At 35.7% G+C, this 18,909-nt stretch overlaps 1 protein-coding gene across 2 annotated transcripts in view; it reads left to right on the forward strand.

Moving 5' to 3' along the window:
- The first annotated feature begins 561 nt into the window (after nt 1-561).
- The window catches only part of LOC121315755 (elongation of very long chain fatty acids protein 5-like), a 44,499-nt gene continuing 26,151 nt past the window's right edge, over nt 562-18,909 (forward strand). The window contains exons 1-4 of one of the 2 annotated variants that reach the window (XM_041250129.1): nt 562-580; nt 1,136-1,205; nt 4,815-4,879; nt 17,151-17,338. In XM_041250129.1, coding sequence (XP_041106063.1) covers nt 4,822-4,879; nt 17,151-17,338 — 246 coding nt within the window. In that variant the 5' untranslated portion in view covers nt 562-580; nt 1,136-1,205; nt 4,815-4,821. Of the gene's footprint in view, nt 581-1,039; nt 1,206-4,814; nt 4,880-17,150; nt 17,339-18,909 lie in introns of those variants that run through there. The other variant, XM_041250130.1, reaches the window with a different exon arrangement.

Here is an 18,909-nt window from a genome sequence, read left to right on the forward strand (position 1 = left end):
GCTAGGTTTTATTTTATTTATTTATTTTAACAATGTTTCAGCATGCTTCAACAATTCTATAGTGTTACAAGATTACGGATGTAGCAACATTCGCTACCACACATAAACTCGGCTTCTCTGCGCTCATTCTTGCCCATATGATTTGTTAAAAGCTTCAATGTACCTCTGTAGAAGCTGGCGTCACAACTGGTAAAACGTTAGGATTATTGTATGTCAACACAGTTCCAGTGTTGTGTTCATTTATGGATTTATTTGACTTTATTTGACACTTAACTGTGTCACTGTGTATTGGAAGACCGATGAAATTCAAGGTATATACACCCGCACTGAAAACAAATGATACTGTACTCGGAAACATAAGACCCCTCCCTTTTTTGTAACTTGCCCTCATGTTACCCTGAAAGAGATTTGACAATGTGCCTGTAACGCAGCGTGAGGGATCTGCCTTAGTCCAGACAGACATATGCAAAGTTCTGATTGGCCGTTGCTGACGCCAGATGAATGGGGTGACATAGCGGAACAGTTCAAAATTCAGCTTGTTCAATCCTTACCCTCCTTGTTCATTCTACAGCGTCCAGGGGTGAGGATATTCATCTGCAATGTCAAATAGTGAAGCTCCCTAAATTTTAATTTTTTTTTTTTTTTTAAGACAAAGAAATAAAATAAATGGAATTTGGCAATCAAGTCTTTCAGAAAGTATTTATATATATATATATATATATATATATATATATATATATATATATATATATATATATATATATATATATAAAATATAAAAAAAATTATAACGCCTTTAAAGAAACCAAGGTGAAAATGATAATTATAAACACTTTTCTGATTTGCAGCCAACACACTGCAAATCAGGCTTTGTTATAGGGGGAAGGGAACTATGGTTTTAAATACTTTCTCTCTGTATTTGGATAGGCTACGCCATGCAGTTTTATTTCATGCAATGCCCGTGTCTCGTATTGCTTTAATGATTGTACTACAGGTGACGCAGTTGTCAGAATAAAAGAGAGAATCACGTGCCCACATCATTATGCACATCTCTGCTGAGTCTGGGCTGTGTCAGGACGACTCTCTAGCGCTCTCTGAGCCAGGAAGTTATCCGTTTCTTTTACTGTTTCCACAGGCAACCAGTCGAGTAGCTCTGTTCTTTTCTGTAGACACTAAGAATCCACGATTATACAACGGGAACAGAGGTAAGAGATTTTTATGGTGGAAATTAGTCTCATTTGAGTTTTTTATAATAGCTAAGCTTGTTCTGGCTGTAGCCTACTTTAAATACGTTCACGTTTTAGGAAAAAATACTGTAACCTACAGCCGGTAGGATGCCAACGTCTTGTTGCTCAGCGCATGTAAGCAATTGCATTTACATTCCTTTCTGATGCAACGCATAGACATGCAGATTTTTACACATATGCAGTGTATGTACTAAGTATAAACACTTCAATTGCAAGCTTGTCAGATTGTATATACAGTAATTGCTTTTACTTTTACAAGGAAACAATACAATATGTTTTTTTGTTTGTTTGTTTTTTGTTTTGTTTTTTCCAATTATAAAAAAATATATGTTTCGGGTGCTCAGAGCTGAAAATTTTTCTGACAACAGCAGAAACTCATTTGATTTTAAATGTCTGTATTTACTGATTTAGTGACAGCCTGATAACTACCTGAACTAAATACTATATCGAATATATCTATGAAGTAGCCATTGGCTTAAGTTAATTACATGGGTAAATTAAATTTAAGCTGTTGCCTGAAATGGCAAAATCAGCTACTCATTAAACATAGGTAGGATTTCACAGTTTAAAACATAGTATTAGTATTGTGTACACAAAAAATAAGTGTTACTGTCTAACTTTAAATACATATGTTTACACACCAGTTAAAAAGTGTGGCCTACACATGCAATGTAACTATTTACAAATAGTACAATTATAATGTTTTATATACTTTGTAATATATTAGCATTGCTGGTGCAGATGTAGGTTTCTGCATTCATACAGTACCAAAGCAATTGAAACAATAAAGACTTGGTCACACCAATATTTTAAGTTTGGAAAATACATAAATCCATGATTATCCCTTTCACTGTTACTGTTGGATTTAATATCCTCCCTAAATTATTTTTTAAAAATAATTTGGCAAATATCCAGAGGTCAGAAAACAGTTATGCAGATAAAGTATATGATTTATAATAACTCACTGTCTTTACACTAATTTGCCTGCATTTTCCCATATAGGGGGAAGAAATGTATTAAGGCATTTGAATCCTCCCATCATAGCACACAAACAGTGCACACACATTTAGCTTATGTGTGGATCAAAGCTGTATCTTTAATCAAAGGTGTTTTGAAATGGCTGCAAAATGCAGAGGTTGAATGTAGCTCAGCTTAGATCCCTGCTATTTACTGTATTTGTAAAAAAGAATAAGAATAAAAAAAAAATCAGATTTCTGTCAATAAACTTTATTATGGTATTTTACTGCATAGTAACACCTGGTGGCCACATATTGTAATGTCACTATTTTCTTTATATACAATCACTTTGATGTTTAACATACGGACCGCACCCTTAACAACCTTGTTATCCAACTGGTTGCTAGTTTCCATACTGATCACATCAGTCATCTGATTTTGTGTGATGGAAAGCTGAAATCGCAGGCCAGCTGGAAAGAAATGACAGTTATTTGTGTCATACCTAATGTCAAGTGAATGGTTGTCTAGTGTGTACATCACAGAATACCATAGCGGTTAAGGGTGATTGGAGCTATGGAAGTACAAGTTCAATGACCTGGGGTGTCCCTAACCAGGTAATGGATAGATACCGCCCCTGGCTGTGTTTGGGTAGGCTCAGAGGCAGTGGGTTGGGAGAAGGTAAACAACCTGGATTTGATTCTCAACTGTGTGACCTACTGAGCTCTTCAACTTGATAGAAGTTAGGACTATCCAGGAATGTTATTAAAAAAAAAAAAAAAAATAGTTAATACATATCCAACATTTTTGATTTTGCTCAATCCAGTTATTAATCCTTACCCTAGGGCTATTACTTCTCAACCAGAGCTGTGTTAAAAAAAAAAAAAAAAAAAAAAAAAAACTGGTTTCTTCAGATAAAGCTTACATTGTTCAAATCAGTTTCGTAAAACAATTTAAGTGTTATTTTAGCATGTTAATCAAAAAGCCCATGAAAACTATCTAATTAAAGGACAGAAGACAAACTGAACTGTGTCCTCCCTCAGAACATTTTTTCAAGCTAAGCATAAAATATTGGCAGTCCTGTGGAATGGTTGTGAAACAGGTTACATTTGTGCAACAAAAGAAATGAGCCTTTGTGTAGAAGCCTGTGAACAAATTTGACTTAATCCAGATGATAAGAGAAGAATAGCTACAGAATAACAGCATATTATTTCAATTGTTTTATGTGCCTACTGCATACAAATGTACAAACAGTAGTCTGTATAGTGTCTGTGTTATACATCAATATTTAAAATTGTAACAATACATTATGTATGCATTTTACTTGGCAAAAAGGAGTCCATATTACTTTATATCACGGGAAACATTAAAATATATTTCTAATAGAAACTTTGTCTAATTTTATAAACAGCTTTCTTAATATTTTTGATATTATGACTCTAGAGAGTTTTCTACTTGTCGTATAGGCTACTGTAATAGGTCGGTGCTTAACTAAGACACCAGCCAAAGGTTAAATAAATACTACTGCCAAGTAAATGCATGAATAAAATGATATTATTCCTAATAGTTCTTCACAGGATCTTGACAAGTTTTCTGATTTATCTGCTTGAAACTTCCCGGGGCAGCTCAGAATAACTCAGAACTCGAATTAGACAGATTACAGTGTAGGTTGAGGCCATGAAAAAATACAAGAGTAGTTGAAACAAATAGTGAGATTGACTGAGGGATGCATTCTTTGAATTTCTGCTTCTGCTTCTGTTAAACCTTTTGCACATTTGCTCAGCAGTCCTATTCATTCTACAGAGTCTGCACTAAGACTTGTTTTCATCACAGTGAAGAAATATTTTTAGAATATCATGCCATCAATTTAGCAATAGTGCTGGGAAAAGATGGTTGCTACATTCCACTTACATTACTGTTAGCAAATATAACTACAATCTGCCAAACAACCCTCCGTGCATCACAGAGCCAAACTTTTTGTTGTCAATACAACTTGACTCAAAGACACTGTTATCTAGGTGTGGACACAATGTGATCTAGACCCGGTAGTCAGTGGAATTTAGGTTTATGACTGACTTGAAGAAATTGTAACTGGCTAATCTGACAAAAATACAACTTAAACTTCAGCATGTTATCAGAAGCTGGGAAGAGGCAGTCGTCATAGCAACCAGTAGCAGCTCTCAGTCTGGGTTAGTTAAAATGTTTGTGAAGTTGAAAAAAATCTGTCAGTGGTGGGCCATTTAAAGTGTCACAGTGGTTCCAATATTTTATGACTTGCTGTTTACCAAATATGACTGATGGCAGTGGCAGATGGTGGTGGTACCATGGTCTAGTATGATCACACCCTGACCACCACACTGCAGTTGCTAGATTAATAACCATGTACACCCCTTGTCCATAGCCTACAGGAACATATTGTTTTTACCCAGTCATAACTGAGCTACAGGAAAATGAACCCTGACTTCGCTGTGGGTCAGTTGTCGTTATATTTTGTGTAAATAGATGATGGATGCCTATCCCAACCAAAAGTTAAAAAGGCACAATCTTGCTGCATGATAAAAACTGTAACATGAGTGTTTGCTGTAACTAATGTTTGTGTTTTTGTTTTTATAGGTTTAAAATGGAGACCTTAAATCAAGCAACCAATGCTTTTATAGATTCTTGGATGGGTCCAAGAGGTGAGTTCAAAAACTGACTTTAAAGCTGTCATGACAGGTGGAAGTTGCACCTGTTCTTGTGTTGTGTTAAGTGTTGCCAGGTGCTTGCACAGATATTACATTACTGTAGTGGATACATTGCAATGGCGGCTGGTGGCCAAAAAAAAATGAGGCAGAAAAAAGGGCTGGGGGACTACTTAAGCTCACACAGCAGAATAATCTTATTATTGTATTCTGACTGACAACACTTTTCATAGTATTTATTTATTTATTTATTTGGCAGTCGCCTTTAACCAAGGTGACTTACAGGTGTTACAGGCAGTACAGGGAGACAATGCAAGATTAATATTTAAATACAGTATAGTTTACAGTAAGTGCAAATAATACTACTAAAATACAATATGAAATAGGATTACAACAAGCTGTATCTATAATGACATATTAGTAGTGAAATAGTACAAGGATAGTGCATCAGCAGAGGATCCAGTAACGTAGTGCGTAGGTCAAAGAAGTCCACTGCATAGTAGTTAGGGTAGATCAAGAGATCTACAAGTGCAATCTAAACAGGTTTTAACCCAATGTGGCTGTTAAATGCATTTCCTCCACTAGCCAACAGAGAAAAGAAAAAAATACTGCTGGGGAAGGGCTAAAATAATATAAATACAACATCCAGCAAACGCTAACAGAAAAAAACAACACCAAACAACTAGATTTGTTCCCAGAGAAGAGAAGTGGTGTCATAATATGAAACTTTGAAAGTATATCTGACTTTACTGACACTACCGGTGTCACAGTGCATTGGGCGGGGCGCACAGTGTATAATGGGAATAGTAGTTTGTCCGGTGTACGCCGAAAGGTGTTTCCAATCAGAAGAAATGGAGAGGAAAACTGTAAGCGGTAGGATTCAGTGTGGTCCAGTGGTTAAAGTCTTTAGGCTTGTAACCAGAAGGTCATTGGTTCAAATCCCACCTCTGCCACTGACTCACTGTGTGACCCTGAGCAAGTCTCTGCAAGTGACTCTGCATAGAATGCACAGTTCACAGCCTACCCCTATAAAGCACTTTGTGATGGTGGTCCAATAAAGATATTATTATTATTATTATTACAACACTCAGCATCCATGCATGGCAACATGCTGGCTTTGCATTTAACTTTGTCAAGGGGTTTTCTGCAGTGCCACAGTTTATTTCCATTATTCACCACTTCACTCATAATTGCACATACTCAGTGAAGCAGTGCTTCAACAGGGCGCAGGAGGCTGTGAGTGGCTCTTCCAATTAAAACCAGGGATTAGAGGATGTCTTCTGCCACTGCTGGTACTGTTTTAAAAGTAGTTAGGAGTTTATAATAGAGGCTTGCCTCTGAGGGGAAAAAAAAACTCTCTGGGCTCCTCCAATTAAAACCCCTGCTCAGATCACATCATCTGCTAATGCTAGTACTGCACTTTATAGCAGACAGTTTATAAGAGGCTTGTTTGCTCCGAAAAAAAAAACCTATCTGGGCTCCAGAATTACTGTTCATATAGGAACATTGACAAGGATTTAGGTTAAAATGTAGTTGTTTTCTTTAAATAATTTTGTTTTATTGAACATTATATTATATTATAATTAGGGGTCTACCTAAATCGCGATTTTGCAGATTTTGCGGAAATAGGGAAATTGCGGGGTCATCGCGAAATTCACCTCTTTTAGGGGCCAATGTATACAAACAAATATGAGAGGGGAAAAAAAAAAAAGTTTAAATGAACTACTCCACACTACTCTACGTATCTTTCTTCTGTAGACAGCCCTTTTTATTCCTTCTCCGTCCTGTGTGCATTGCACTTAAGCAAAAACAAACAAACAAAAAAAAACGTGTACAAATAACATTTACAAAAAAAATTTATCCAAAGCGATTAATGTTCTTTTACTATTCAAATGACAACAAAATTCTAATCAGCCTATCAGTGCGTCTTTACTGCTTTTCTATGACCTGTAATGTGCAGTTGGGGGTCGGACAAAGTTGGTGCTACACTTAGGTTGCTAAAATCTAGTTTTCAGCATTGGAGGTAAAATATTAGAAATGGACGACAAAAAAGCAAAGTATATTTCGGCTGATGATCGTTTCAAGATATTTCCCAAAGAAACTGTACATGCAGATTGAGGTAATTGTTGTTGTTTTGCATATCTTAATATGTCTTTGGAGAAAATACGATCGATCGCTGTTTAGCTTCAGAATCACACATTAAACAAAAGGCTACTATAGAGGCTGCTGAACAGAACATAAAATAAACAGCTTTCAGAAACCAAACTGGAAAGTCAGCCCAGACAAAAAGTATTCCTGTCTGCAAGTTAAATCAGTACTAAAATGATCTAGCATAGCCACCTCACTTCAATCTGCTGCTTTTTCGCAGTTTGATATTTAGACCCGAATAGGCACGTTTTCTTTGTTTTGACTCGGTACTAATAAAATAAATTATTGGATGGGACAAATAACATGACAACGAACGTGCTGCATATGTTGCCTTTATTAAAGTGGCCCAGATGCCCTTGGATAACCAAGTTTTATGGCTGTTTCTAATCGATTTCCACATCTGTACAATTTGGCAAAACTTCCAACCAATTAAGTGGATACAGAACGTGCAGTCTCATGTATGGGCAAGTCAACTGCAGGGGGATGCTGCATGCTTGCCTGTAACAATTGACAGCACTCTGTTTTAGTAAAGTATCACTATTTTTAGGCTTTATAGTGTTCTGAAATACTGTATACTTAGGTTTATTTAATGTTTAAACAGGTCCGCAAAATGTTAGTGAAATCCTAATTTTATTCCGCAACCTACCGGTGAAAAATAGATAAATGTACCGCGATTTAAGTAGACCACTAATTATAATGCTACACAACTAATATATATATATATATATATATATATATATATATATATATATATATATATATATATATATATATATAATATTATATATAAATATATATATATCACCGTTCCAGGGGGAATGTAAGAGGGAAAAGTGTGTTTGGATGCATGGTTTTGGTTGGCAGGAAGAAAGAGATCCTGCCTTAACAAGCCCTTGCCTGGAATGAGGCGAAGTGGGTAATTGCCTTTCAACACAGATTATTTTGACTGACTCATATATTAAATATGTACTACAGACTCAACTAATAGTGGAAAATTAAATGTCCCTCGGGATGACTATTGTTACCTCAAGGATGAAATGCCCTCAGCCTCGGTATTATAACCCCCTGTCGATAACAATGGTCTTCCCTCGGGTCAATACATTTCCACTATAGCCCTCCTGTCTAGTCCATACATTAATATATATATATATAGAATATATATATATATATATATATATATATATATATATATATATATATATATATATATATATATATATATATATATATATATATATATAAATATATATATATACACAGTGCCTATGGAAAAAGTATTCAGCCCCCATGCCTTTTTTCACATTTAAGAGTCTCACAGCCTGGGATTTTGATGCATTAGGTTGGGAATTTTTATTTGTGAGTCACACATTCTTTTTCAGAGAGTTCCCATCCCCCCCCCCCCCCCCCCCCCCCCCAAAAAAAAAGAAAGAAAATAGTAAACAATAAAATAATAAAAATTAAAAAAACTGAAATGTCATCATTTTTTAGTATTCATCCCCATGGGTCAATACTTTGTTCAACCACCTCTGGCAGCTATTACAGCCAGTAGTCTTTTTGGATAAGTCTCTATTAACTTTGCACACCATCATGGAGCAATATTTGCCCATTCCTCCTTGCAAAATTGCTCAAGCTGTCAAGTTAATTGTGGAACAGTGATGGACAGAAATTTTGAGGTCTTGCCACAGATTTTCGATGGGATTAAGGTCAGGACACTGACTGAGCCACTCAAGGACATCTATTTTCTTCCTTTTAAGCCACTCCACTGTTGCTCTGGCAGTGTGCTTTGGATCATTGTCCTCTTGAAACTTCTTCCACAGTTTGAGATTTTTTGGCAGAGGGGCGCAGGTTTTTATCCAGGATTTCTCTGTATTGTGCGCCATTCATCCTCCCATTAATCGTGACAATATTGCCAGTCCTTGCTGCTGAAAAGCGTCTCTATAACATGATGCTACCACCGCCATACTTTACAGTGGGGATGGTGTCACCTGGCTGGTGTGCAGTGTTTGATTTGCTCCACACATACCGCTTAGCGTTCAGGCCAAAAAGTTCCACTTTAGTCTCATCAGACCACAAGATGTTCTGCCACATAACTGCAGTATCTTCTGGGTGACGTTTTGCGAACTCTTTGCAGGCAAGAATATGGGTTTTTTTCAGCCAGGTCATCTTCCTTGCCACTCTCCCATAAATGCCCTTTTTGTGGAATGCCTTGTAGATTGTTGATGCATGAACATCATCGTCCATCGCAGCCACTGACTTCTGTATCTCATTCAGAATCACAGTTGGCCTCACAGTAGCTTCCCTAAGAAGCGCTCTTCTTGTCCGGCAACTAAGTTTAGAGGGCCGGCCTGATCTAGGCAGTGTGGTGGTAGTTTCATATTTTTCCCATTCTGTACGATGGACTGCACTAAGCTCCGAGGGATATTCAATGCCTTTTAAATGGTTTTGTACCCTTCCCCAGATTTGTGCTTCTCTATAATCACATCACCAACTTGCTTAGAATGCTCTTTCGTCTTCATTTTGATTCTTTCTTTTGAAATTCTGTACCATACTGTGGGACCATACAGACAGAGCGGTATTTATCCTCACAGATTAATTTAAAGCAGGTGATCCACTAATTTCTTACACAGGTGGAGTCCGTCAACAAATTGTGTGACTTGTTGGGTAATATGTTGCACCCGAGCAAATTTAGGCTTGAAATTACAAAGGGTATGAATACTTTTTTAATCTAATAATTTCCGTTTTTCATTTTTAGTAAATTGTTGAAAGCTAACCTAATTTAATCTATTTCAAAATTCTGAATCTGAGACTCTTAAATGTGAAAAAAGGGATAGGGGCAGAATATTTTTTATATATACATATAGTGAACGATCCTCGCAACTCACGTGGTTCGTTGCCCCTTTAAAATTAGACCCAAGACACAGAAATTGATTTTTATGGCGCTGACGCACACTTTTAATGAACACAAATGAAAAGAAAACAAACCAAAACAAACACCTAACTAACTAAACAGATACTGGTCCCTCACTGACCACAGGACGGCTAAGCCGTTTACCTGTCACACAACTCAAACTTACGTTCCACACAACCTTCCTGGTACGACTGCTCTCACTCACACACAGTCGGGCTCTTTCCTCAGCAGCCCCTAGCAGTCTGGCTGCTTCTCTTAAATACCCTGCACCTGGCTCTAATTTGCAATTACCACCAGGTGCAGGGGATTAACTAAACAGTAAAGCAATTAACACAGTTAAAACCCATTAGCCCGTTCACCCAAAAGTGCATATTCACATGTTTTAGCAGGGAGGAATCCCAACCCCCTCCCTGCTATCTTACTAATATATATATATAGTTATATATTATATATATATATATATATATATATATATATATATATATATATATATATATATATATATATATATATATATATAAACACGTTGTAAAGTAGATCTTTTTATCCAAGGTAAAGAATACACTGTGTTTGAAACGTGGAAATTGCATTTTTACCGTAAAATTTTAGTTCAAAATTTTTTTTTTAATTCTTAAACCAAGAATATATAATATATATATATATATATATATATAATATATATAGATATATATATATATATATATATATATATAATATATATATATATATATATATATAAATATATTATAGATTAAAATTATATATATATATATTATATCATATATATAATTTAATATCATTTATATAATATATAAAATCTATATATAAATCATTACAGAACATTTCCAGCAAGTTAGTCACTGTTTAAGCATGGCATTTCAGAATGACATGCTTGCCTTTTTTCTGTCCCATGAGATTTTGACTTATACTAAAGCAGCACAATGCTTTTGTGGCCCAGATGGCCTTCCATAGAAATCACTATGCATGCTCACACATAATCTGTTTTCTTTACTTTTTGCTGTCTAAAACTTTTAAATAGAGGGTGAACAGCTGGTGTGTTGATCCTTTTTTTATTTTTATATATTAATCTCACATATCACACTGAGCTCTTTTTTATTTGTCATTTTTGAAAATTCTGGTGAGACGGTTAATAAGTGCAAGGTATTTGTAATTTCTAGTGAATACGAACATCTGATTTTTGTAAAATATTCGTTCATAGTTGTCCCAGCATATATATTCAAGGTCAACACAGGTACCCGTCGGGGTTTTAAATTACCCAACGCTGCTGGGTCTCTTTTTACTACCCGAGTATTTATTAATCCTTTGCAGCCCTCTACATTGGAAAAAATCATGTTCCAGTCCTATGTCAGACTCAGTCTGACATCACAAAAAAAATTGGTTTAACAGGTCGTATGTCGCTCTGACTCTGAGCAAAGAAGGCCGACAGAGGGTGTTCCCCAATCGTCTCTGATCGGAAAGAAGGCAGAACAGATAAGTATCTCTTCAAAAGCCGCAGAAAAATTATTTGAACAGAGAAGCTTTTCCCAACACTGTTGCAGAAGTTCCCACAAATGTGTTGCACTCATAGGTTGGTTTGTTTTCACCCTTCTGTCCAGTTCATCCCAAACCAGCTTGATGGGGTTTAAGTCTGGAGACTGCTGGCCATTCCATGATTTGAAGCGTTATTTTCTTCTAAGGTAGTTCTGACATAGCCTGGAGGTATGTTTTGGGTCATTATCTTGCTGTAGGATGAACCCCTGACCAACTAGGCATATACCAGAGGGTATTGCATGGCACTGCAAAATGCTGTGGTAGCCATTTTGGTTCACGGTGCCACTTACTCTGCAAGTCTCCGACTGGATCCAGCAAAACAGCCCCAGACCATCACGCTTCCTCCTCCATATTTGACAGTTGGTGTCACACACCGAGGAACCATCCTTTCGCCTACTTGACGGCGTACAAAAACCCTGCATGATGAACCGAAGATTTCAAATTTTGATTCTTCGGTCCATAAAACCTTATTCCAGTCTTCAGTAGTCCACTGGCGGTGCTTCATGGCCCAGGCAAGCCTCTTTTTCTTATTTTGCCATCTTTCGTACTGCCACTAGACCTGTCAAACCTGCAGCTCGAAGTCTTCTCTTCACAGTTGAAACTGAGACTTGCTTACTTCGACCAGGGTAAAGCTGTGCTTGAAGCTGTTGTCCTGTGAGCCGCCTATCACGCAAGCTGTTGACTCTCAGAAACTTGTCTTCTGATTCTGTTGTGGCTTTGGGTCTGCCAGACCTCTTCCTGTCAGAGTTTCCTCCAGTTTCCAAGTGCCTTTTGATGGTGTAGGAAACTGTACTCACTGACACCTTGGCTTTCTTTGCAATTTCTCTAAAGGAAAGACCTACACTTTTAAGGGTTATAATGGTCTGTCTGTCTTCCTTTGTTAATTGCCTTTTTCTCGCCATTATGATAGCAATATACTACTTCCTGCAGTACAATACTGTCCAAATAATGCATAAGAGGGTGTAGTAACACAGTCTGTTCCAACACTGCTTTTATACTTCTAAATCTTTTGTAGTCATTTTTGTATTACTTTAGTATAAATACATGTTAATTTGGATTCATATGTTGTTTTTTTCTGACTTTATGTGAACGAAAAGACACACATTTTCCCATTTTCCCATTGGAAATAGTGATATTTTGAAATATCACTGTCCTGGTCACAAAAGCAAAGTTTGTGGGGAATAATAGCCATTTTCTATACTTTTGAGGCATAAGCAATTAGGAAATAACATTTACTACCTAGGAACAAAAATTGTGTTACATAGTGTAATCAACAAAAGTTGGGACACCTGTAGGAATTGTTAGCATCAACTTTCAAGGCTTAATTTACTTCCATTGCTGCAGAACAGCTGTAAGTTGTTAACCCATTACTTGTTCCCTGAAAAAGGCCTTTTTGTATAACTCTGAAATGTACATTATTTTTCAGTTTTTGGTAACCTAAACTTTTTTTTTAACCTCTGGTAGTTTACCGCTTACCTTTGTACCATTTCAGGCTATTCACTGGACCAGAACTGCTGAACTTTCAATAAAAACTCGAAAAATGGGGGATGTTCTAAAACTTTTGACCAGTAGTGTAAATAGTTATGAAATACGTAAGTTTTTTTCATTGTTAGGGATGTCTTATTGATATACTATAAGTTTGGAACCTGAGAGATTTCTCTAAAGTCACTATAACTCAGCAAAACCAAAAATTTTGTGATTAAGAAAAAACCCCAAATCCAGCCGCCTCAATTTACGGTAGCTATTGCAACAGTCCATAATGTAATAGCTGTTCTGTACTCCCTTATACAAGTTTCCCACTGTATTTTTGCACGTTTACTATGCTTTTTAAAAATAATAAAATATGTTGTCAACTTTATGTACTTTATTTTGAGAATTAACAAAACAATGTTTAACTTGAACTTCTATTTGGCATCCTTTGTTTTGTAGTTAATTCACTGTGGTAAAGTAACTCCTACACAACTTATTCCTTACTCCTTTGGTAGTTTTCTATTTTAACATGTTACGTATTGTATGCGGATATATTGTTATATAGATACACAATGAATTTATTTCACCTTGAGGAGATTGAGGCACTGCCTCCAAGGAGCCTGCACAGATTAATTGGCAGTTTAATTATCAAAATGATTGGTTTTAAATGTAAGTAATTCATGTTAAACTTTAATACAGAAAGGTAGCAGGATGTGGTAACATTCACTGAAATCTACTCTGATGATTCAAAACTTCCAGATATATATCTACATAGTAGTACACATTGAAATTTCCAGTACATGCTTTAAATTCATGGCACAGTTAATCACAAAATGTTTTATAACACTGAACATAAGAAAATAAGAAAGTTTACAAATGAGAGGAGGCCATTCAGCCCATCTTGCTTGTTTGGTTGTTAGTAGCTTATTGATATCAGAATCTCATCAAGCAGCTTCTTGAAGGATCCCAGGGTGTCAGCTTCAACAACATTACTGGGGAGTTGATTCCAGACCTTCATGATTCTCTGTGTAAAAAAGTGCCTCCTATTTTATGTTCTGAATGCCCCTTTGTCTAATCTCCATTTGTGACCCCTGGTCCTTGTTTCTTTTTTCAGGCTGAAAAAGTCCCTTGGGTCGACATTGTCAATACCTTTTAGAATTTTGAATGCTTGAATTAGGTCGCCACATAGTCTTCTTTGTTCAAGACTGAATAGATTCAATTCTTTTAGTCTGTCTGCTTATGACATGCCTTTTAAACCTGGAATAATTCTGGTCACTCTTCTTTTCACTCTTTCTAGTGCAGCAATATCCTTTTTATAGCAAGGTGAACAGAACTGAACACAATATTCAAGATGAGGTCTTACTAATGCATTGTACAGTTTTAAAATTACTTCCCTTGATTTAAATTCAACACTTTTCACAATGTATCCGAGCATCTTGTTAACCTTTTTTATAGCTTCCCCACATTGTTTAGATGAAGACATTTCTGAGTCAACAAAAACTCCTAGGTCTTTTTCATAGATTCCTTCTCCAGTTTCAGTATCTCCCATGTGATATTTATAATGCACATTTTTATTTCCTGCGTGCAGTACCTTACACTTTTCTCTATTGATTGTCATTTGCCATGTGTCTGCCCAGTTCTGAATCTTGTCTAGATCATTTTGAGTGACATTTGCTGCTGCAACAGTGTTTGTCACTCTTCCTATTTTTGTGTCATCTGCAAATTGAACAAGTTTGCTTACTATACCAGAATCTAAGTCATTAATGTAGATTAGGAGTAGCAGAGGACCTAATACTGATTCTTGTGGTACTCCACTGGTTACCACACTCCATTTTGAGGTTTCTCCTCTAATCAGTACTTTCTGTTTTCTACATGTTAACAACTCCCTAATCCATGTTACATGTGTTTCCTTGAATCCCTATTGCGTTCAGTTTGAGAATTAATCTTTTATGCGAGACTTTGTCAAAAGCTTTCTGGAAATCTAAATAAACCATGTCATATGCTTTGCAATTATCCATTATCGATGTTGCAGCCTCAAAAAAATCAAGCAGGTTAGTTAGACACGTTCTCCCTTTTCTAAAACCATGTTGACTGTCTCCCAGGATACTGTTACCATATAGGTAATTTTCCATTTTGGATCTTATTATAGTTTCCATAAGTTTGCATATAATAGAAGTCAGGCTTACAGGTCTGTAGTTACCTGGTTCAATTTTGTTTCCCTTTTTATGGATCGGTATTACGTTTGCAATTTTCCAGTCTGTCGGTACAACCCCTGTGTCAAGAGACTGTTGCCTGATCTTGGTTAGTGGTTTGTAAATAACTTCTTTCATTTATTTGAGTACTACTGGGAGGATCTCATCCGGCCCAGGGGATTTGTTTATTTTAAGAGCTCCTAGTCCTTTTAACACTTCTGCCTTGGTTATGCTAAAGTTATTTAAAACTGGATAGGAACTGGATTACATGTGGGGCATGTTGTCCGTATCCTCCTTTGTAAAAACTTGTGTTAAGTAATCATTGAATATATTTGCTATTTTTTTTCTTCTTCTGTGATTTTGCCATTTGTATCTCTTTGTAAACGCTTTCTCTTTAAGATAGTTATTTTTATTTCACAATCCTATCACCTTGTGTGAGAAAATATAATTGATGGTAAAAAATATAAAAAGTGTCTTGTCCAGCTAATTACAGTCAGAGGGAGTGGGGAATAGGAACAGCAAAGCAGATGCCATTCTTTACTTGGCTGGCTTGCTGCTGTTAATATCGCACCATTGAGATCTTGCATTAGGAATGTTTTTTTTTGTTTTTTTTGTTTTTTTTAATCAGCTGCTGCTACTGCTGCATTGCATGGAATTCAATCATTAGTTCAATAATGAAATTCCCTTTTTCTCAACCAAATCCATCTGATCCTCGGGTGTTACTGTTAAATACGGTAATCCTAGAACTGCAGAGTCTTTCATCCTATCATGGAGTTCATCAATTAGCCTACACTAATGCAGACAATAATTAATAACCATGCAGCACAAACCTAATTTTCATGTTTGGTATATATTCGTGTTAGTGCATCTAAGGTATGTGTTGCTCTTGTAATTTTTTTTGGAATCCTGATACTTAATTGATTATTTTTTTGCTATTATGCAATGTATTCATTGATTTGTATATTTTTTAACACTTTCATCAGCAGTTGTTTTCATTATTTGTAAAACCTATAGAATAATAGATGGGCTGTAGTAAATTACAAAGTTATAATTGCATCAAGGGTTTCTGGTCATATCATAAATAGGCTGAGGTTTATAATGGATGCACTAGAACCCTGTGATGCAATTATAACCTAAAGTAATTCACTTCTGCACAATTTGTTATTTTTTATATTTCACACAAAGTTGGCTCAGTGAAGACTTTGCTCTCCAATGTCAGTTTCATGCAAGTATGATTGAGTATGAGTGTACTTGAGAATGATTCTCTCCTACCGGTTTTATATTTTCAAGGTTTCAAAAGAAGTTTTCTATATTACTAAGTAGCAGTCATGTTTGTTTGAAGATATTCAAGCCGAATAGACAAATGCAACAACTTCTTTCAGGGGTGTCCAGCTCTTGTTCAAAATGATTGTGATTGAATTCCAGTTTGTAAATGAAAATATAAATATAACAGTGTGTTTTAAACCATTAAATATATAGGTTTATATGCAATTATATTAATTCCCATGCCCGTATTATTGTATGGAAAATATAATAAGTCACATCTTGGTCATATACCAGAAATGTGAAAAGGGTTACAAAATAATTATTTAATGTGCAGGTCTTTTAACAGTGCCCTGTATCATGTGGTTAGTTTGTACTTTTCAAGATATGTTAATCAAGACATTTTTTTTCTATTCTGTTTTAATAAAAGCTCTAGGAGTGTTAGTAACACGTGTTATACACATGACTGACTTGTTACTTAGCTGCAGTATCTCTAGTGCATGGTTGAACATGAATACAGGATCATTATGATTTCTCAAGAGATGGAAACGTGTAACCGTGTTCAGTTCAGTTAATGTTAAATGCATTTCAGATTATTCAATGAGACTTTTTTAAAAAAAATTGCTTGCTTATATACCTTTGCTTGCCCTTTTCTAACACAATGTAGTCTGAGCTGATTTGTGAAATGTTCTCCTCTACATAAGATACACTGATTGCATTTTTTTCTGTCTTTCAGATACCAGGGTTAGAGGATGGTTTCTTCTTGACAGCTTTTTACCTACTTTTGTCTTTACACTTCTGTACCTCTCCATTGTCTGGATAGGACCAAAATACATGAAAAATAAGGAGCCGTTTTCTTGCAGGCGTGTGCTTGTGGTCTATAACACCGGATTAACGCTGCTGTCCTTTTACATGTTCTATGAGGTAGGCTTCTCACTGTACCTTTTCATTGTAAAATAATATCATTTATTAGTAAAAACTGGGGGAACAGTTGGTTTGTGTTAAGATGTGATAGTTTTTTGTCCATTGCTATACCCAGATTGTTATATTGATTCACTGTAAATCTGATGCTCTCTTTAGATTACAGTAAGGTAGTGTAATTTAAAGAGTTCAAAATGCATTGAACTGAATACATTCCCTTATATGACCAGGAGGGATGTGAATTAATGTCATGTAACAATATTAATAAACAACAACTGAGTGGCAGATGAGGTGCAAATGTATGATGAGGCTGACTAATCTCCATATTCAAGACTATGGTATTAGGAGGCAGTGTGGTACAGTGGTTAAAGTCCAGGGCTGTGTGACCCTGAGCAAGTCACTTAACCTCCTTGTGCTCCATTCTGCGGATGAGATGTTAAATCAATGTCCTGTTGTAAGTGACTGCATATAATGCACAGTTCACAGCCTACCTCTGTAAAGCAGTTTTTGATGGTGGTCCACTATATAAAAATAAAGATGTTATTTTATTATTATTACACTACTGATATGGACAATACCACATGCATTCTTGAGTGGGTGCCAAAAGTTGTCGGTCTTTATAAGAAAATCATGCTACTTTTTGTTTGCCTAGGGAGGGGTATAACTTTTTAAAGAAACTTTCTAACTTATTAGTCTATACTTGTATATGAATAACAGCAAATATTAAAAGATAATTACAACACAAGATTTTTCCTAGTTTATTCACTTTGTGGGGAAATAAAATGTCTAAGCAGTAACACAGATGTGACATTTCCATGCAGCCATTATCACAACTTGCAGCTATTTTTGATGAAGTTGACCCTTCCAGCAGTTTTTTTGTTCCCTAAAACAGTTCATTGTTTATAAGTCACAGCAGTTACATATAAACAATGAAATCTTTGTGCTGTGTTTTCGTGTATTTTTTTTTTTCTTCTGTTTTATAAAATAAAATGAGTGAATGAAACCCAAGGATGGTAAAAGGAAAGGTATAGTGCATACTTACAAAGCCTACTTAATTATGCATTTGTTGAACTTGTATGTGTGCTGCTTTTTTAGTATGCAAAGTCTGCTGTGATTGTGTGAGTGTGTTGTATTTTATATTGTAAAGCACGTTGAGACATGCTATATAAAATAAAAATCAGTATTAGTAGGAGTATTATTATAAAAGTACTCTCCAAACTCATCGGATTCTTTTTTCTGTTAGTGTCAAACAAAGACAAGGTGACAGCACAAATCAGGATAAGGACTCACTGTTTTAAATCCTTGAAGAAGAATTAGAAGCCGCACAGTTTAATAGTAGGGTGTAAAGTTCAGAGTTCCAGTTCTTGTAGCTTGCTATATAAGAATAACAATGAATACAAAAATACAGTTTCACAACATTATCATTAAAAAAATCTACTGTGAGCATTTGTAAATATTCACATGATATGAATTTAAATAGCGAACGCCCGGTACACAAACATACTTGATCAATGTGTACTATATTATAAAAACGTATAAACTCTGAATTAATACAAACTTTAGTGTTTGCTTAC

The sequence above is a fragment of the Polyodon spathula genome, chromosome 5, assembly GCF_017654505.1.
Source record: "Polyodon spathula isolate WHYD16114869_AA chromosome 5, ASM1765450v1, whole genome shotgun sequence".
NCBI lineage: Eukaryota > Metazoa > Chordata > Actinopteri > Acipenseriformes > Polyodontidae > Polyodon > Polyodon spathula.